General features: G+C 38.2%; 4 protein-coding genes and 1 long non-coding RNA gene across 25 annotated transcripts in view; 1 reads left to right on the top strand and 4 right to left on the bottom strand.

Moving 5' to 3' along the window:
- Positions 1-45: 45 nt before the first annotated feature.
- LOC111493964 (low temperature-induced protein lt101.2) lies at positions 46-1,600 on the top strand. Of its 2 annotated transcripts, XM_023143928.1 has the most exons (3): positions 46-311; positions 1,085-1,181; positions 1,294-1,600. In XM_023143928.1, exons 2-3 carry the CDS (start codon positions 1,101-1,103, stop codon positions 1,375-1,377), a joined length of 165 nt encoding a protein of 54 aa, XP_022999696.1. In that variant the 5' UTR covers positions 46-311; positions 1,085-1,100; the 3' UTR covers positions 1,378-1,600. The 2 variants fall into 2 exon arrangements, with proteins under 2 accessions (XP_022999696.1, XP_022999688.1); XM_023143920.1 differs by lacking the exon at positions 46-311 and having other exon boundaries at positions 900-1,181.
- A 985-nt stretch (positions 1,601-2,585) lies between these two features.
- On the bottom strand, positions 2,586-9,298 carry LOC111493932. 6 transcript variants are annotated; one of them, XM_023143898.1, is made up of 5 exons: positions 9,163-9,298; positions 7,719-9,061; positions 3,575-7,631; positions 3,261-3,363; positions 2,586-3,148 (listed from the first exon to the last, which is right to left on the bottom strand). In XM_023143898.1, the coding sequence occupies exons 2-3, from the start codon at positions 8,961-8,963 to the stop codon at positions 3,582-3,584; spliced, it is 5,295 nt and encodes a 1,764-aa protein (XP_022999666.1). In that variant the 5' UTR covers positions 8,964-9,061; positions 9,163-9,298; the 3' UTR covers positions 2,586-3,148; positions 3,261-3,363; positions 3,575-3,581. The 6 variants fall into 6 exon arrangements, with proteins under 6 accessions (XP_022999666.1, XP_022999650.1, XP_022999634.1 ...); XM_023143882.1 differs by having other exon boundaries at positions 3,261-3,405; positions 3,575-9,061; XM_023143866.1 differs by having other exon boundaries at positions 3,575-9,061.
- A 1,069-nt stretch (positions 9,299-10,367) lies between these two features.
- On the bottom strand, positions 10,368-12,424 carry LOC111489087 (probable RNA-binding protein ARP1). 2 transcript variants are annotated; one of them, XM_023137120.1, is made up of 6 exons: positions 12,042-12,424; positions 11,798-11,954; positions 11,535-11,661; positions 11,369-11,417; positions 11,066-11,276; positions 10,368-10,625 (listed from the first exon to the last, which is right to left on the bottom strand). In XM_023137120.1, exons 1-6 carry the CDS (start codon positions 12,222-12,224, stop codon positions 10,519-10,521), a joined length of 834 nt encoding a protein of 277 aa, XP_022992888.1. In that variant the 5' UTR covers positions 12,225-12,424; the 3' UTR covers positions 10,368-10,518. The 2 variants fall into 2 exon arrangements, with proteins under 2 accessions (XP_022992888.1, XP_022992897.1); XM_023137129.1 differs by having other exon boundaries at positions 10,588-10,648; positions 12,042-12,422.
- A 2,671-nt stretch (positions 12,425-15,095) lies between these two features.
- On the bottom strand, positions 15,096-15,761 carry LOC111484038. Its single transcript, XR_002718444.1, has 2 exons — positions 15,292-15,761; positions 15,096-15,216 (listed from the first exon to the last, which is right to left on the bottom strand). It is a non-coding gene; the product is annotated as an uncharacterized LOC111484038 (long non-coding RNA).
- A 430-nt stretch (positions 15,762-16,191) lies between these two features.
- Positions 16,192-20,002, bottom strand: part of LOC111483965 (nuclear transcription factor Y subunit B-1-like) — a 4,663-nt gene continuing 852 nt past the window's right edge. Inside the window, exons 3-8 of one of the 14 annotated variants that reach the window (XM_023130367.1) lie at positions 19,760-19,889; positions 19,401-19,406; positions 19,188-19,271; positions 19,019-19,057; positions 17,413-17,512; positions 16,192-16,498 (exon numbers count right to left, since the gene is read on the bottom strand). In XM_023130367.1, coding sequence (XP_022986135.1) covers positions 16,485-16,498; positions 17,413-17,512; positions 19,019-19,057; positions 19,188-19,271; positions 19,401-19,406; positions 19,760-19,889 — 373 coding nt within the window. In that variant the 3' untranslated portion in view covers positions 16,192-16,484. The other 13 variants (XM_023130357.1, XM_023130394.1, XM_023130386.1 and 10 more) reach the window with 13 other exon arrangements.

Raw genomic sequence — 20,002 nt, 5'->3', positions numbered from 1 at the left:
TTAAATTTGCTACCGAATATATACAAATAGTGGGTAAGGAATTATACCCGGAAAGGGTAAAGTTCCTCGCTCCTCTCTTCCAGCATATTGACCATTTTCAAATTCATCAAAATCAAAACTCGCTTCATCAATTCCAAAAGCTCTCACGAATCAGCGCCTTCTTCTTCCTCCTTCTCCTTCTGAAACAGAGTGAAAATTTTGAACTGTATATGGAATTATGGGACTGAGGTTTCGAATCTGTAGCCATACCCACAAGGTGTTCGATGAAAATCCTCAGTGGGTTTTTCTTCACACTATTTGTTGAGCTGAAGGCAAGTCTTTCTTCTCTCGTCCTGCTCTAATGCTATTTGTTTACCCGTTTGAGATAGAATGAGTAATGGCAAGTCAGCTGCAAATTTGGTGAACTTTCAGACTATCTTCATTTTGTTTTTGCATCATTTCCTTGTTATAGTTCATCAAGTTTCTTAACTGAATGCTCTCTATAATTTGATTGTGCTGCTGCCATGGACGGCCATGATTCTTGCTTGAAACCACCCTCTATCTAATTCAAAACATTATCAAATTTTGTTTTCGTTACAATTGCCTAAATCTTGTAATTTTATGCCAACAAATCTCTGTTAAAAATAAATTAAAAATTAATGAATTTAGTTGGTATGTAAAATAAATTTTATATCCTTAACTTTATGTAGAATATGTTCGATGATGAAAGCCCTACATCGTAGGGAATGATCATGAGTTTATAAGTGAGGAATACTAACTTCATTGGTATGAGGCCTTTTGGAGAAGTCCAACTCAAAGTCATAATAGCTTATTCTCAATGTGAACAATATCATACCATTGTGGAGAGTCGTGTCCGTTTAACGTAGTAATAATAATAATAATAATGTTGAAGAAAAGAAGTTCAAATTTTATTCACAAAACACCCAATAGCAAAAGTGCCACACGTGTTAGTCTCTTCTCCCACGTGTCATTGCCAAAACCTTAGACTATTGCCACCTCCCCACAACTAGTTTTGGGTTCTCTTTCTTCTTCAAGGTGCAGCTTTCTTCAGCTTTAAAACCTCATTTTTTTGTCAATGAGACAGAAACAGAGAAAGAATTATGGGTTCTGAAACTTTTGTAGAAATCATATTAGCAATTCTTCTTCCACCACTTGGAGTTTTCCTTCGCTATGGCTGTGGGGTGATGTCTCAATTCTTCTCTCCAAATTCTGTTTTCATTTTACAACATTTCTCTGTCTTTTCTTTCAAATTGTTTTTCTGATTGTGTTCTTGTTTTTGATTTGCAAGTGCAGGTAGAGTTTTGGATTTGTTTGTTGCTGACCATATTGGGATATATCCCTGGAATTATATATGCAATATATGTGCTGGTTGGTTAGAAAAGGAAGAAATTTGAAAGCCTAGTTTTAATGAATGCCTCTTTTTTATTTTGGTTTGTAGAAAGTTTGTGTGTTTATGGCTCTTGGATCTATGTTGTTGTAGAACACTGAATAGATATTATCATTTATTGGCAAGTACTGATCTGATCAAGGTTTGTTGCCTCATCTGGGTTTTGGTCTTAGGCATCGCTGTCTGTTCTAAATGGAAGTAATGTTCAAAATATCTTAAAATTGGTATGAAAATTGTTAGTTACCTGGATGATTCAGGAAGATGTGCTTGGTTAGTTTTCAAATTTAATTTAAATTTTGGATATAATAACATGTGTTCAGTTTAGTTTTTAAAACTAAATTGGCAGAACAGTTATCCTCTGATTCTAGTGTTTCTGTACTATCAAAGAGTCCTGTCCCTTTTGGAAGGCCACAGAAAGATAATTTTTGGGGGAAAAGAGAACTTTTTTATGAACTTTGATGGGGTATGATTTGGTTATTATCGATTGTGGTGCCCTTCTTTTCGTGGTTCCTTCATCTAACCTTCATTGAACCTTCATTTGTATGTGCTCCATTGGTAGCAATGATGAAAGAAAAATGAGGTTTGTCCCTCCTGCGTCTGCTTGCTACTCCCTACTCCCGCTTTCTCTTCCTTGATCGTAGTTGATCGTGCACAATATGGGATCTCTACTTGGTGCTTTGGCCCTGAACCCAACCCCATATCGAGCAGTGGATAACAGGAATCCACAGTAATCTATTGTCTAGATACGATTATTAGTCGTTAGACATCTTAAGTATAAGAGTTGCAAGAAATTTGCACTAATCTTTTTCTTCTAAGTCTGTCCAACACGATCAACACCGAACCGAAGTTTGTACTAATCTTTTTCTTCTTCTTGTTGTAAGTCAACCACGATCCCAAGATACGCTCTTCTTTGGTAGAGCCGATGCGATGCGATATTATCGTAGATAAAATCTATGATAAATAGAATGTACGATAAAATATATGACACTTTCCTTGTTGTATGCTAACGATAATGTCAAATTTGTTTGACTTGTTAGCAATGGGCCGAAATTTTGTTTTCAGCAAAAACTGAGCAAGTTGTGAAGTTTCAGAGTACAAATTGAACATTTGAGAATCTTCTTTTCCTTTAGATTTTATCGTCGATGGTCACAACAGTACAGAGATGTCCAATCCAAAACAATTTGAATCGTGCAATTTGACCTGAAGCGTTTCGATCCTGTTACGTTATTTCCAGAGCCAAATTTTGTCATTCCAACAAAAAAACGCCGGCGGAGCAAAATTTCTATCAAATGAAAATGAATGGCTGACATGGGGCTGAGTCCAATCCCCAAGATTGCTGTACATTGGAGCAACAACTATCCAAAAAAGAAAGCATGAAATTTCAAAACCATTTGGCTTCCAAATAAGCCCCTCCATGCTTCACTTCGATGGCTGTGATTGGAAAATGTAGTGTAGAGTGCAAGATGTATCAGATTCAAAAGCCAGACTCCGCCAACAAATCAACAGAAAGTGGGAGGAAAAGCTTGGGCTAACATTAATTTACATTCAACTAGTACTGTCGGGGAGGAACTAAGCTTAAAACATTAAAACCTGTCAATATTTGAGAGTGAAACGAAGGGGGAGAGCCTCAAGTAACCCCGAATGAAACTGATTACCAGATGCAACTTTGAACGATGGTCTGATCACCACCTCTTGGCACGTGTGTCGTTCTCTCGTTAGTGGCACTGTGTTCTTCAGTTGGCTATTGCATTTCCGTATGTCCTGAAATTGTGAAATAATCATATCATACCCAAATAGGATATTGGTAAGATTGCGTAGACAAGAAATACAAGTCCATAAACAATAGTGGATATTAAGTGAAACGGTGTATTACATGATGTTGGTTCTATCTTTGACGTTGAAAGCACTTCATCCCATTCCCAAAAATATATATAACACATATATAAATAATTTGACCATCAAATTAATGTGCGTGGCTGCATAGCGTTACAAAAGCCATTAGTGTTCTTTCAACAACCCTGGAAAAAAATTAAACATTACCAAGGTCAAAGGAAACAGCAGCCTTATGTGTTTTCGGGTGGGGAACGAACAGAGATTTGGACATTCAATAGGAACTTTCTATCCTAGAACGCAAAAACTAGCTTTTATAGAGCATCAGAAACTGGTGGCCAAATGAAGTATGCATACCTGAAAATTAATCTGTGTTCTTTTTCAAAGATGAAGGACTATGTTGCATCTCCTGATCCTTCGTGGGGACAGGATCAGGATGTGTCTCAGAGACTGGGATTGCAGCAAGATCAGATTCCGTCGCCTGATCCTGAGTAGGATGTTTTCCCACAACATCAGATTTTATGTCCTGCTCTTGTGCGGCAAGATTGGATTCTGCCTCCTGGTTAGTGGCATGATCAGCTTGCAATTGTTGCTCACTATCAGATTGTGCATCCTGCTTATTGGATGCAGCCTCACCAGATTTCGCTACAGGCTTCTTATCGGCATCATTATCACATTCCATCTGCTGATTTGTGGCATTGTCACATCGTAACTCCTGCTCCTGACTAGTGGCATTGGCACATTGCAGTTCCTGCTCGTGACTCATGGCATTGTCACATTTCATCTCCTGCTCCTGACTTGTTGCATCATGACATTGTTTCCCCTGCTCCTGATCTGTCGCAATATCCATCTCCTGCTCTTGATTTCTGTTAGTACTATATTGTGCCTCCAGCTCCTGATGTGTGCCATCATCACAATCCACCTCTAGCACCTCATCTGTAGAATTATCAGGATGCAGATCCTGCTCAAGTTCTGTAGCATGATTAGACTGCACATCCTGCACCTGGGATGTAGAAGAGTCTGGCACAGCCTCGTGCTCCTCAGTTGTCAGGGGATCAGGTTGCAACTCCTGTCCTGGCACAGCATCCTCATCATGATCCAACTCCTGGACTGAGGGAACATCTGGCACAGTCCTCAGCTCCTGCATTGAGGCAGAAATAGGCTGAGTCTCCTCTTGAGACTCCTCACCAGTTAAAACAAGTAGATGTGTGTCGTCTTGTCCATCAGTTACAATAACAGATTGACTGGCCTGCTCTTTTGCGCCAAGATCATGTTCAGACTCGTGTTCCTTTGCAGAGTCAAGAACTTGTGTTTTCTGCCCCTCTGTAAAGGCAGGAGTCATCTGAGCTTCTCCTTGAACCTCCCCCATTAAAACAACTGGCTGTCTGTCTCCTTGTTCAAGAGTTGCAATGGTAACAGATTGAGTTGCCTGCTCTTTTGTGCCAAGAGAATGTTGTGTTTCTTGCCCTTCTGTCCTGGCAGGAACAGGTTCCCCCAACGCCTCCTCTGATGTGGCCAGAGGTTCCCTCTCATGATCCTGAGCAGAGGTAAGAACTGGCAACATCGCATTCTCCTGAATTGTGGCGGCCAGGACTGGTTGCATAGCGTGCTCCTGGGGTGTGGAAGGAACAGCTTGCATCCTACCAAGTTGGGCAGTGTCAAGAATAGCATGCGTCTCTTGCTCCTGGATGGTGCCAAGAACTGACTGTGACTCCTCTTGGAGTGTAGCGATAGCTGGCTGTGTCTTCTCCTCCTTGATTGTGGCAAAAACTGGTTGCATATTCTGCTCCTGGGTTGAGGCAGAAACAGAAACGGGTAGCTCATCATGATGAGGAGTCGGAGTATGATCACCTTGCATCTCCCCAAGCTGAGTTGAGGTGTAGTTATGACACAACTCGTGGTCTTGAGCAGTAACAATATCTGATTGTGTCTCCTGGTTTGAAGCAAAAACAGTTTGCAATTCTTGATCGTGCATTGAGGAAAGATCAGATTGCCCCTCATATTGGATTGTTGAAAAACCAGCCTGCATCTCCCCAAGATGAGCAGTGTAATTAGGTTTATTCTCCTGGTCATGGTTCGGACCAAGAACAGATTCCATTTCCTGGTAGCCAATCGAGGAAAGATCAAGTTGCATGTCCTGGTCATGAATTGAAGATAAATCAAGCTGCATTTCATGGTCGTGGAAAGAGGATAGATCAAGTTGCATTTCCTGGAATTGAGGCGTGCTAAGATCGAGATGCATTTCCTGATCCTGAAGTCTGGGAATTTGAGAAGTTTTGAAAAGGGTAGAAAGAACATAGCTGAGCTGGTAATTTACGAGTCTTGGTCCAAAGATGCTAAACCTTCCAGCAGCGCCATAAGCAATTTCTGCATCAGAAGATTTTTTGAAAACGACTCTTGCACGACCACCCTCCCTGTCGACTTCAGTCTCATATTCTCTTAAGGGTCCAAACCGCCTAAACATGTTATTCAAGGTCTTTTCTGATGGCACAGAATCCACCTCAGAAAAGTTCATTACAAGTTCAGCAGGAGATGGCTGATCTACGGAGCCAGTAAACTTCTCAGCTGACATAGCATGATTTCCAGCAGAATGTCGCTTCTTGTACGGCCTCCGACTCCCTTGAAGAGCCTTTTCCGACTCTGGCACTGCAAGTTGGTAATCACGTTTTCTGGTTTTACGAGGGGGCTGAACTTCAGTTCCATTTTGGATAACCCTGTCCGTCCAATAAGTGTCACTCATATCCTCGAATTCAAAAGTTTGTGGTGAAGCAGAAGTAGAAGTGAGTTGTACTCTCCTCTTACTACTGATTCTGTCCATGGCCTCTTCACTTCCAGGCTGCTGCCTCAAAATTAAAGAATCTCGAAAATCGGTGAAAAAACAGACTATTACGTTCAAGAAGCTGTATTCCTTCATTGGATCGCTTGCCACTAGTTGAAGTTGGCCAAGCAATTCATCCAAGGAGGAGTACTCTGTAGGAAAATTTACCCTACCTCTTTGGGCATCATCAAAGTTCTGAAGGAAAACGTCAGATTCAGGGACCGCATGCCCATCAAAGCTACCATCTGGCCTTTGGAATCTCTCACTAATAGACTTGACAATTGGAGGTGTACCAGTCAACTGACTAGCAACCCTACGAATACAATCACCAATTTTGAAGGACTGTTTAAGAGGTGCAGTTCCAGAAACCTTTGCCGAGGATATAGTTTTCCTTCCATCCGACGTGCCAGAATCATCAATAGGATGTTCTGTCTTCCGTCTCTTAGTAGAAGGTGACACCAATGCAGTAGTCGTCCTTGCATCAGACCAATTCTCTCCATCTAGATTACCTACGTCCTCCATAAGTTCATACAAACTCTTTTCTTTCTTCTTTGGAAACATACCATCCTTCAAGTTATGTTTGCGTTTATGATAAGAACTACTCCGTCCTTCCGAACTCTCCTTATATGCGGATGTCTGTGCATCATCCTGGCAAGGATCTGCATGCTGAGCGTAATCACCTGACTGCGTTTCAATGCATAAACTGTCTAACTCACTGTCCGCCAGGCCGGATTGGAATTGAGGCAAGCCACAATGGCCCTTTAGACGATAAAATGCTGTCAGCTGGGCCTTAGCAATCACTAGGTCCAAACGGTCGCCGCCATCAGCTGGAAACTTTGCCAAGTCCCTGATGTATTCAATGAATTTAGCTGGCTCAAATGATGTAGCACTAGCAGATTTGTCTACACCGTACCTTCTAGATGATTCTTCTCTAATACCAGCATTTTCAATAACCTGACATTTAATCATGTCATATGCTTCTCTTGGTGTACACGAACACGCTAGCCCCAATTCATATCGTCGAGAGACTTCTTCTAGAGCGCACTCAACAGCATTCTGGAAAGCTTCTGAATGACTTTGCATCTCTTCTTGGGAGAAATGTGTCCGAAAAGGCTTTAAATGAGACACTTCATTCCACGCAAATGAACAGTCCCCAAAATATGCAACCAAAAAGAAGTCCTTTTTATAATATTTCATTGCCTTATCAGAAGAATCAGATGGATAAAATATCTGACCTGGCCACCAAGGATGGCTCCTCACTTTACCCCACACTAAATCAGAATCAGAAAAATCACCTTCATTCTCCAATGGCAATTGGTAATGAGCTTGATGCAATTGTACTGAACTTTCGGGATTCTCTTCTGCACATTCATCAATTTGATCGTCATCGTTATCAATACCCGACACATCTTCCATTTCTTCCTCACCATGTAATCCCACCTGGTCAACATTGAAACTTTGATCAACTTGCATTCCTTCCACATTCTCAATATCAGCCAGATTACTATCAATAACAGCAATTCCCTCGACGTTCATGCGAATGCCCCCACCTTGTCCATTGGATTGAGGATTTGACTCCATATTCCTGCATTCTATCTGCACATTCAAATTTTGCTCATTTTCAGCAGAAACCTCAATACTTGGCGCCAAAATTTTCCCATCATTTTTAGCTGCAACATTTACCTCATCATCCTGGTTCAGTTGACTCAACGATATCGAATCCACAGCTACAGCTGGATCTGAATTCACCACCTTTTCAGGAACTGTTATACTTGAATCCAAATTTTCACTCTCAAGTGCTTGTGCAGCTATATCCGGGGCTTGAACTGACTTTAGCCCTGCACACTTCTTCCCATAAGTCAAAATGCTATTAGGAAGTTCCCCTCCTCCATCAACTGGGTTCTGATCATCTACAGGATCACTTTTTCCGACATCTTCATCCTCCGTCTCAACTATACAACTCTCCTCCCTGTCCAATTTAGAAAGGTCTTTCCCTGCACCATCATTATGAGAAATAACTTCAGGATTCAAAGCTTTTTCAATGCATGTGTCGGGAGCATTTTCAGTACCATCATGGCCCAGTGAAGTTGAATTTTCATTACCATCTGCAGAAGTCGAAGTTTTGATTCCGGGATTCCGTGCATCCACATCAGAAACCCCAAGTTCTGCACCCTGCTGGTCATCTGGTGTATCAACAATTTGCTCACTTCCTTCCACACTCTTTTGACCTGCTCCTTTTTCCAGACTTTCTCCCCCATCACTTATTGGGGCTTCCTCTGTTACAAGTTCGATTCCCCCACCTGCATGCACTGAGTCATCTCCAAACCCATTGTCTGTGGGAGAATTCTTCGATTCCTCAGAATGAGCCTCCACTTTACGAGGCTCTACATTGTTCAAAACTTTATCATCTGGACTAGTATGAACTAGACTGCCTTGACAGGATACCACCGGAGTATCTACATCCATAGCCTCAACGACACTTTCATCACCCTCCGCACCTTCTTGAGATGATTCTTTAACTGATTCCCCAACCCCTGATACTCCCTCACTTTCCACACCACCAGAGACCCCTACACCAGACTCGTTGAAGGCCCCGGTATCTCCACAAGGAGACATCCCATCCCTCTCCACACTGGGCTCCTCCCCCGTTGAACCACCAGAACCAACCTCATCCAAATTCCCAGCAGCCCTATCAGTACATACACCATCAAAATAAACATCAGAACCCAAAACTTCCACCATAATATCCTCACCACCACCATTACAAGCCGCATCACCCCCCTCCACCCTCCCCACCTCCTCAGACAACGAACTCTGAACCCGTTCCTTATTAATACTAACACTAGAACCATCCACTACATGCTCCCCAGCAGTAACAGTTGACTCTAAAACACCAAGAGAACCATCTCTCTCATCCGGTTCTTCCATGAAAAACAGAATCTGAGTAATTTCTCGAACAAAGGGTGCAAAAAAAAAAAATTGCTCGGAGAACAGCAGAAGCCCTAATTAAGCAAACCAATCGGACTCTAAGAACCGATGAGAATAAAAAATCATAATTTAGAAACAGAAACACGTTGAAACTATAGGTAAACAGAAAATTCAAGTAGCAGAGAAAGAAAACGAGTACCTTAGTGGATCTTCTCAAAAGAATTGAGTTTGTTTGGGAGAGAGAGAGAGAAAGGGTTTGGGGGTTTAGAGAGAGACAAAGAGAGATCCCGAATTTTATTTCGGAACGAAGCTTTGGAAACTCGAAAGAGCCGGGGAAGAAATTTAATAAAAATAATAATCCTAAATATAAATATAAATATATAAAAAAAAAAATGCTTTAGCCTTTTTCCTTGTTTAATTAAATTTCATTTTCCAGCTGATAAATTACAAATTAAATACTAAATTTTATTTCTAAATATGACATTTGTTTTTATTTTAGTGATAAATTTAATCCTAAACTTCCAATTTAATTAAATTGCGTTTTAAACTTAGATGTCTATTGTTTTATTCAAAATATTATTTGAATGTTTGAAAATAAATTAATAACATTATGTTTTTATTAAAATACTAAATAAACAATCATAATAATGGAACCAACCCAAATCTATTTTTCTACTACCAAATTTAATTCATATATTTTCTAATCTATTTAATACAAAGAAATGAGATCTCACAATCCACCTTAGAGTATCCACGGTTCCATATTTAGCTTTAATACCATTTGTAATATCTCAAACTCACCTTAGTAAATGATGATCATTTTAACCCATTGTAACTTTAAAATATGTTTGTTAATAAAATGTTTTTCATACTCTTATAAAAAAATGTTCGGTTCTCCTCTTCAACAATCAAAAGAATTAGAATAGTCAAATTCTTTAAGAAATTGACGGGGGAGCTCTCTTTTTTTAATCCCTTAATTGTTGTTAACTCAAATGAAACTAAACCCAATTATTAAATAATCAAACTTGAGTTGAACTAATCTTATCCATGTAATCAATAAAACAATAGGTAAATTCGAACACTAATACCAACTTAGCATTGAATAATGGAGTTCCAAAGGTAAAGACATAAATAGATCCATCCGCCCATGACTATGCCACGTTCGACTGTTCCTTTTTATACACCCAATTAATGGAAGGGTTTATGCATTACAGAAGAAGAAGAAGAAGAAAGACATTAAAGTTGGGGTAAAGCAAGCAAGCAAGCAAGCAACCAACCAAGCTGCCCATTCATTAAAAAGCAGCCTCTCTGTTCTGTTCCGTTCTGCAACTTTTGTTTTTCAATGTTAAAGAGAGAGATAAAGGAACTGACAAGACTGAATATAGAGAGAGAGAGAGAGAGAGAGAAGGGGCAAAAAAATTGAAATTAATAACAATGAAATTAGTTTATAATTTAATTAAAAGAAGGAAAGAAAGAAATAAAGAGCTACAACAGATCATCAGGCTAAAATAATGTAGTTCTGAGCAGCCCCCCACCCCCCACCTTCTTCTTCTATTCAATTCCTCTGTGCTCTTCTTTTACCATCATCATCATCATCATCATCATCATCATCTTCTTCTTCTTCTTCTTCTTCCCATTGCATGCATTCTCCTCCACCTTTACCTATTATTCCACAACCAAGCAAACTGTTCTTTCTAATATCAGTTTCATTAAATCATACCCACACTAAAGTTTTAAACAAATTATTATATGTTTTTGGTAATTTCACTAACACTTTATTTACAAATCCAGAAAAAGAAAGAATAAAAGTTGATTTTGCAAAAGAGCCCTTAACATCAGGGAATATTAACATCTGGAAAGGGACAGCAAGAGACCACCCCACGACCGGCAGATCAAGCTGGCCACGTGGGACCCAGAGACGCCAGTTGGCAGTGGGGGAGGAGACCCTTCACTAAAATCACCCTTTCACGTGAACCACTCTCATTCTTCTCTCTTTATTTATGGATTTAAACTCCATTTTCATCAAATCTCTCTCTAATTCAGCGTTTAATTTGAAGAATTTAAACAAAAAATGGGGGAAGCGAAGAGAAGAGAGAAGGGACCTGGGGTGGGAGCGACGGAGGCCGGTTTGGACATAATGGAGGAGGGTGGGACCGCCGCCGTGGGACTGGGAGGGTATATGTGGGCGGGCATCCCCATCGCGTGTGATTGATGGTAATGATACAGCGGGTACATTGGCATCAATGTGTTCGCCCCTACCATAGCCTGCCCCGGATATATCTGCCTGTAATGCCCGTTCATGTACCCCACTTTCTGTAATTCACCATGAAACGTCGCCGTTTTATATATTTCCAATAATTCTTATTAATTTAAATTATAATTTAACATGAAATAAAAATGCTTACGTGGTTGTAACTGATATCGGTAGCGACATAAGTGGGGCTTGGGGAATATCTAAATAAAATTATAAATTTACGTTAATTTAAAAAGGGAAATAAAAAAAAGGAAATTAACTGTATAAAGATGGGTAATGTTAGAATACGAAAGAGGTGTAGGATCTTTAAGGTGTACCCGTAGAAAGGGACGGCTTGATGAGGCTGATGACGAAACGACGTCGGGTAAGTCCCCGCCGGGTAGTACCACTGCACGTGGTTTCCCGATGGTGCTGACGTCGTCCTCGGTCCACCGCCGTTCGATCCTTCAATGGCATCACAAAACCAACGTCAGATCTCCACCGTCCGAAATTTCTATGAGAAACTACGAAAACGCCATTGTCGAGTAACGAATTGACTAGTTTCATCATGCACAGAGAGAGGAAGAGAGGAATCGTTTACCAGGATGCTGAGGAGCTTGTGGAGGAGTAGCCGAAGCCGACCTCGAGCCACGTCGAGCTCCAAGCGAAGCGAGATTACAGTTGGCTCGGCGGCCATTGATGATCGGAGCCGAATCCTCACAAGCCTTCTTCGCCGATTCCGCGTCCTTGAATGTAACCTAATTTTTAAATCAAAAAACAGAAATCAACAAAAATGAAATCCAATCGATTCACATTGCGATTCAATGAATGAATTCCAGACTTACAAATCCATAGCCCTTGGATCTGCCGGTGAGTTTATCGGAGATGATAACCGCCTCCAGGATCTCACCGAACTTCTCGAAGTGATCTCTCATAGCTTCCTTCGGTGTCTCCCAAGCCAAACCTCCGACGAAGACCTTCGTCAGCGTAGTGTCGCCGAACAGACCTGCATTATTGTTGCTCATCATCGTCGTTCCGGTCGCGATTCCGGCGAAATGCAAACAGTAGAAATGAAGAAAGCAAAAATGGTGGTGGGGAAGAGGAGGAAGGGATTATATAGTGCGGAGGAAAGGAAGAAGAAGAAGAACAGAGTGGTCTGGAAATAAAGAAATGGAAGAAGACAGAGAGAGACAGAGAGGCGGACAGATAGGCAAATTGCTGAAGGCTATCATCAACGTGAGCACACACACAATTTCTTTTCTTTTTCTTTTTCTTTTTTTTTTTTATTTTTATTTTCTGGGAAATTCTTTTTTATAGGAAATAGAATAATTAATGTGTTTACCTATAAATTACAATTATTAAAATAGTAATAATCTTTAACTTATCAAAACCACACAACTCAATTAATTTCCATATATTGAGTGTACAAATGGGAAGCCTCCAAATAATTTTTCTTGCAAACAACCCTAATTAATTCACCATCAATTACCCATCTTCTTTACTTCAATCCCCATGTCGTTTGGTACCACTTCTTACTATCGCACTCTTGCGGCAGCATGACAGTGATCGTACGACATTTATTTTAACCCAACAAACAAGTCAGTCTTACAAAATTTATACTTCATGGACAATGTCGACGTTTACTCGAGTATCGAGTCACGTTTGAGAGAAATGTTTTAAAAATTGTGAACGAAGAAATCACAAACCAATCATATACAATAACATTTTATAGGTATATTTTACGAGATTTGATATAAAATAAAGTGTCTTAATCATATTACATGATTTTACGGGAGATGACAACGTACGTGTTTGAATTTTGGGAAGTTCCACCGTACTCTTTAATTTGAGAATATTATTTTAAAGTTTTAAGTTGCAGTTGAGTTTGTGACCATGGTGGTATTAACGAGCTTCAAAGTTACCATTTTCAACGGAAATAGTAATTCATGTACAATGAGCTTGATTATTTATTTATTTTTTGTAAGTAGACTTGCACGTTAAAATTATTTGAATAATTTTTATGAACACGACTTATTTAAATATTGAGTTTAAAAGTAAGTTTTAATTGCTTTTGATATCGATCATCATAGAGAATATATTTTAAAAAAAATTAAAATTATAAAGAGGAGAGAGAGAGAGAAAAATGAATTTTAACAAAATTTTAGAAACTTATTTTATAAAAAAAAAAAAAAAAAAAAATATAGAGATGGGAAAGGGGAAAACAAAAAAGGGCAGCCCGTGCAGAGATACGGGCAGGCGGGCGTGGAAATCTTGGACGCAAAATTCATTCATTCATTCATTCATTCATTCGGTTTCTCTCTCTAGTCTCGACAACTCAATCATAGCAATGCACGTGAGAAAGCCACGTGACAAACACAGTCAGCTTTCTCTCTCTAGAATTAGGAGCAACGTGGCCAGCTGTAAGAGAACAGGAGGGGTATTTACGTAAATTCAAGACGTTGAAGGGCAGTTCATCCCATCCCATGCATGAGAGCCCAGCGATTGCCCCAGTGCCTTACACGTTCTCTTTCCATTTCAATATCAATCAATTTTTTTATTTTTCTTTTTAATTCTATTTTAGTCCTTCAAATTTTTTAATTTTCCTATTTTAACCCTCATTTCATTCAATAAACATTTGATGTTTACCAATTGTATCCTAATTTATTTTAATTCACTCTAATTTTCTTTTAAGAATTTTGAAGAAACCACACGTAAAAACTCTCAACTTTTGATTAAGTTATGTTTAAATTAACAGTTTAATCTCAATTCTTAAACATAAACATGAAAAAAAAAACATAATATATTAATATAAATGGTAGGTAATAAATATTTTTTTAAAAAAATTATAGACTAAAATAAGGTTGAAATTAAAATGGCTTTTCTTAGTTGAGGGAGAAAACTAAATACTTTTTAAAAATATAATTGATTTTTAAAATATAAAAAAGAAATATTAGAAAATGTGTGAGCAGAGCCCTGAGCAAGGGGTCATGTTCCTCTGAGCTGGCCATTTCCCTTGATTTTTTTAATATATATATTCCCATTTTTTGCAAACTTACAAAAGGCTAAATGCTTTATTTGAATGAATTAAGGTCTGAGCTGGCTTGGTCTTCTTTCTTGCTTCTGTTTTATCATTACTATTTTTTTTTACTCACTTTTTTAAGTTTTTTAAATGAATACCTATTTGGCATGCTTACTCTTTTATTTATTTATTTATTTATTATTTTTTTGTTGTAAAAGAACAATAAATGTATCTTTATTGGAAGTTATCTTGACCAAGTAAAAATATTTAAATTACTTATAATTCATTACATTATATATATACTAATATTCGAGTACTAACATAAATCTCACTCAAAAGGACATTTTTAAATTTATAAGCAACAAATAAATGTAAACACATTCAAATTAGACTTAAATTCGACCCATATAACTTTAAAAATCTCACATCATTAAAACAAAATGTCACCAAAAATGCCTCATTCTCCTAAATAATTATGTAAAGGGAAAGAACCCCTTGATTATTTGCAACCTCGAGCCAAACCCATATTTCTCCTAGAGAATCTCCTAGTTGTTCCAAACCAACCAGAAAGAGATTCTTTAACCAGAAAGAAATGAGTTAGACTCAATAGAATTTGATCGATCCTTTTTTCTGTCGCTACGTCAAGGTAAAAAATAAAAGAATAGAAGAAGCATCTGACTCTTTCATACAGGCCTCATTTAGCTCGAGGGATATAGCTCAATTGATAGAGCTTGGATCAATGCGATTAAGGGTTGGTTTGGCCACATACCATAGTTGATAATAAACAAGAATGGGCAAGGAAAGGGAGAGGGAGAGGGAGGGGGCATAAACGCTTTAAAGAAGTCGAATCAAAGAGGCATGAAGTGTTAGAAAGAGTTACCAAAACAGAGCTGTGGGATTCATGAATTTCCTTTACCAATAGGGTCCGTGGAATGCGTTGTTGTCCCAATTGGGTGAGGTAAGTGGATTGACAGATGGGAGAGGCCTCCCTCCACTGCTTTCTTTCAATGGAAAACACATTAAGTCAGAACATACATAACAGAATGAGAGAGAAAGAGAAGGGTGTTATGTTGTACCACTGTAAATGTTTCCCTCACCAAAGCCCACTCTGTTTGTGATCTCATATCACGTGCTACTAACGTGACCTCTACTAGTTTGCCAATGGTGGGGCGTATATCCACCACGTGCTCCTACTCCTTGGACGAGTACTGACCACCATGCTTAAACAATAGACTCACAGAAATACATCATCATACACCTTCATTTATCAAATGTTCTCTACTGGATTCTCAAACTAACATATACTCTAAAGTTCGAAACAACAATATCATCGTTCATAAAAGTATAATTACACTGCATGTTCGATGTCGAGATACGAACTTCAAATATCTTGGTCAAAATTACATGTACTATACAGTCGAGTTATACTTGGATCGTCGGCAACAGTAACTATAGTTCTTCAAAAAAAAATTTAAGCCAAATTTCAATGGACAGTTTTTTGGGCAAAAATCTCTCATCTAGAAATGGTCAAAATCATAAACAAACTAGTTTAAGAATCAAGTTGAACAAAAAAAAAAAAAAAAACATATATAAAAGGGCTTAAGCATCGAATCACACAGCTCATCAACTAGTTAGAGGAATTGAAGCATATTACGATCTTACCAAAGTTCTTTTAAAGATGGAGGATTGCTGAGCTGCTTTGATCGGTTTGTTTTCCTCTCTATGATATTTGTTGGTGTAGGGGAACCGAGCAAGATGGTTGTTAAGAAGATTGCAGTGCCCACAACGCCGTGTCTCTCCCGCGCCAAGTCAAAAGAAACTTACAGTTGGCCTACAGTCAGATTCTAGTAAAGCACTTCGATGAAAAATCAACCAACAGAATAAATAGGCATTATGTAATCTGTTCTTTAAGATTTGTGTGAGTAGAGAGAGAGAGAGAGAGAGAGAGAGAGAGAGAGAGAGAGAGAAGAGGGAGGGAGAGAGAGGGTACACGTATCACTTTCTTAATCATTCAAAACCAAAAGAAACAGAAGTGGGAAAGAGAATAATATATTTCCAGTTGCCTACCAAAGCAACTATACTAAATTGAAGGTCCCAAATTTACAATAACTTTAGCTGACGAGAGCATCAAGAAAATCGAAGCCCACCTCAAAGCCCAAACCAAAATCAAATCCAGAACCAAATCGATTGTAAAGATCTATGTAGAAGAGTTTCGACAATCGTGGAAATGCAGGAGATTCCTACTCGTTATTCTGCATTGAAGGAGTGATCAAAATGCTGTCCCTGCAGAACATAGAATGTTGAAAAAATAACGGAGTCAGTGAAAATATCATCAGAAATCGCACTTTAACATCTACAATACAGTTGTTGATCGTATATACATGCTAGCATTGTCTAAATTGAGATGATTCATCAGACAACACTTTAGGCCTCGACCTTATATTATAATTTTTTTTTTAGAAACAAATATATAAAGATGCTATATATTTTTACATATTTACATGCAAAATCTCATACACATCTCAATAGCACTGAGAGTTATTCCACAAAAAAATCAAGAAAAATGCGCTCATTCCCATAATGATTCCAATTCTCCCAAAACCAAAACGTATTTTTCAAGAATAAATCACTGTTGAAGGACCATCCAATACGGAGCAGGACGCATAGCAATTTTTTCCATACATTTTTTTAAAGGCAAAAACCGTGCTGACAAAGTATGCATAGGAGGAGAAGGGGGTAAAAAAGTGAATTTGAGATTAACCCGATAATAAAGGTCCACTGTTTATTTCTCATAATCTACTGGGGATCAATAATGCAAAAATTCGAACAGCCAAGTAAAAATAAACATTTGATCTACCCGACATGAACATCTCAGAATGCAGATAGAATTCACCTAAGTAATTAAAACCAGCAAAACATATTTCATGGTCATAAACTACTAGTGTAAAGGCAAATCAGGAAAGATTAAGATATAGATCATTAGATCAAATAAAAAACAAAATTGACAATATGCAACATGATTACTCAATTTCAAAGAACTTGTCAAAGATTAGATGGGCATTAAAAAGTTAAGAATCAAAGCACAATAAATTTCCATATTTTAACACTTCTTTTCATTCTAGCCCATTTTGATACATCTACAGACTTCCACCTATTTTATCAAGAGACTGTAGTGCTGACCCCATAGTTTTTCATACCAAAAAAAGGGTACTCATAAGACATTTGTTCATGTATGCCGCCATGGAGAAGATTTGTACTCATAACCTTTAGGATACCCTGGTTCTTCGAACTACCAAGCTCAAAATTAGCAAAGGCAGATTATGTCATCATAAATTCATAATCACTGCATCAATGAGAGATCAAATTAGCCAAGCAAGTTCTTTGACTCTATGGTAAAAAGTAATTTAAAGTGGGTAAGGAAAGAAAAGTTCCCTAAGGCTGGTTGTTCCAGAGGCAGAGCTCAATTTGGATATCTGAGACCTGTCACAAACTAATTGATAGAAAGGAAAGTGCTCTTCAATTAATAATGTTAGTTAGGTTGGCGTATAATTTTTTTTTTTTTTTTTTTTCCAATCCTTTGCAGTCTTGTGCCCAAATATAGACTGTAAGAGTGGAGATTCGGAAGACTTAAAGGGGGCCCTTGCTTTTTAAGGGAATGGGAGGACTCTAGGTATACAGGAGTTCAATCTGTCACTCCCATGATCATTAGATGCATGGTTGAGAGATTATAGAAATGTTTCTTCACCATGCATTTGATGATCATGTGAGGACAAGTAACAACCATACTGAGTCAGCCGCTCCTATACATTTAACACGAAAATTTTCTTGGCCTTGTTAAGAGATTTAATATCCTTGCATACAGAAGAAATTATAATATGACCCACTACAGAGGACAAATAGCACGGATAATGGTACAATTAAAGTTATTTTTCTCTCCTAGAGACTGCAATGAATGAATATAACAGGTAAATATGCATATCCTCCCCATCTGTCCCTATTATGACAAGTAGATAGAAAAGTAGTGCAATTCATTTTCTTTTCATCCTAGAAAACCAAGAAGGTGGAACCATGAAAGAAAGATAAGAATTAATATTCAAGCATTCGTTACAAAAGCGAAACCAATAACTATCACATTCAAGTGATGAGAGAACACTGTTCCATTCTTCATTTATAGCTTCCTTCTGAATTAGGAACATTTAAAATCAAATGGGCAGGAAATGGATATGGAAAATTACTAGTGACAAAAAGGGGCTATATAAATATTTACATCTCAGAAAATTTGGTGCTAGGTGTAGGATATTGTTCCAGGCGAATAGTATCTTTATGCAGACAATTTTTCAAGACCATGAAATCTTCTTTCCTGAGTAATCAAACTGTACGACACATTAAGATATGTCCAGAAATTCCTCCAGAATATGGGTTATTTGAATGGTAGAATAATCAAATTTTTATTTAACTATGTATCTTCTTACAAACATTAAATGCATTTCATTTAAATATAAACTGCCATTGGCTGCCCTGGTGAAACAAGGCATATGAAAAAAAAAGTATATAAACTACCTAGGATGAAATCCTACGAGCTTCTGGACAAGCAAATGATATATGAGAAGAAAAGGTAGGACACATATATGAGGGGAAGTGAAGAAACGGGTCTATCTCCTAAGCAACACTCAACAATGAGAGACAATACTGGCAATGTTAAAAAGCTAATAATTCCCATGAATTTCAATCCAATTATTAGCAATGAAAAGGAGGATATTCCTAAATAGCGTGTTGACAAGTTGAGAGAGGAGAGATTATTACTTGAGTGTTAATGTAGGTCAATGCTCCTGGCTGCAAGTACTGCTGCAGATATTTACACCGCATGATAAGAAATGATTACATGTTAAAGAAAGAAATTTCCAATTCATGTTGCCATGAAAATAAATAAAACTTCTCTGTGAAAACAAGATTCTGTGGAAAGTAAGTAAACCTGGGAATTTTGACCAGGCAAGGCTCCAACTGCATCTCTTTTAGCAGATTCTTCACCACCCCTCGAAGATCCTTTCGCATCACACTGGACAAGTTTACATTTAACAAAAAAAGCTCAGTATATACATTTCTCCCAAGAACTGCTTAGGTTAGAGGGGGGGTGGGGGTACAATAAACCAGTAGAATACTAGGTTTAAGAGCTGGTTTCAATTACCTCCAACTGAAGCAACACCATAGCCCCACCAAAAAACCAAAAAAGGGAAGAAAAAAGAAAACAAATGTGAGCACATCATAGTGATGAGATCAAATAAATTAAATAACCTCATTAAAAAAGAAACCGAACAAATTTAATTCAAAATGTCGGGGCATAAAGCATCTCCTGATCAGCTGATGAAAGTTTTAACCACACCCAAATCTCAATCACGATAAGTAATATAAAGTGCGAGAAGAGGTCTAATTCCTTTACTCTGGACGTCTATAACAATCCGCATCAGTTCATGTACAATTAAGTCTCCACACGAGGCACTAGTAAATACAAACCATGTAAAAGCCAGAAATAAGAAACAATTTTACCTCACGGTACCTAGTAAGGTACGACTTAAGCGGATCAATATAATCCTCGAAACCCAACGTTGCCATGGCCCAAAGCAAATCATCGCCATTAATAGTCTTCCTCTTCTCCTTCTGGCACTTATCACTCGCCCTACAAACAAAGACAAAGCGAATTACATCCAATCCAATCCAATCCAATCCCCCCACCTAAAAAAAAAAAAAAAAAAAAAAAAAAAAAAAAAAAAAAAAAAAAAAAAAAAAAAA

The sequence above is a fragment of the Cucurbita maxima genome, unplaced genomic scaffold, assembly GCF_002738345.1.
Source record: "Cucurbita maxima cultivar Rimu unplaced genomic scaffold, Cmax_1.0 Cma_Scf00001, whole genome shotgun sequence".
NCBI lineage: Eukaryota > Viridiplantae > Streptophyta > Magnoliopsida > Cucurbitales > Cucurbitaceae > Cucurbita > Cucurbita maxima.
This window is presented reverse-complemented; position numbering and strand designations above follow the sequence as displayed.

Bases quoted from the DNA above. Each gene is read 5' to 3' on its own strand.
- LOC111493964 (XM_023143928.1), top strand. From the start codon at position 1,101: ATGGGTTCTGAAACTTTTGTAGAAATCATATTAGCAATTCTTCTTCCA. The intron at 1,182-1,293 runs GTGATGTCTCAA...TTGCAAGTGCAG, and splicing joins TCCTTCGCTATGGCTGTGGG to GTAGAGTTTTGGATTTGTTT.
- LOC111493932 (XM_023143882.1), bottom strand. From the start codon at position 8,963: ATGGAAGAACCGGATGAGAGAGATGGTTCTCTTGGTGTTTTAGAGTCA.
- LOC111489087 (XM_023137120.1), bottom strand. From the start codon at position 12,224: ATGATGAGCAACAATAATGCAGGTCTGTTCGGCGACACTACGCTGACG. The intron at 11,662-11,797 runs GTAAACGATTCC...ATGCCATTGAAG, and splicing joins ACAAGCTCCTCAGCATCCTG to GATCGAACGGCGGTGGACCG. The intron at 11,277-11,368 runs GTAAGCATTTTT...GGTGAATTACAG, and splicing joins CCGATATCAGTTACAACCAC to AAAGTGGGGTACATGAACGG.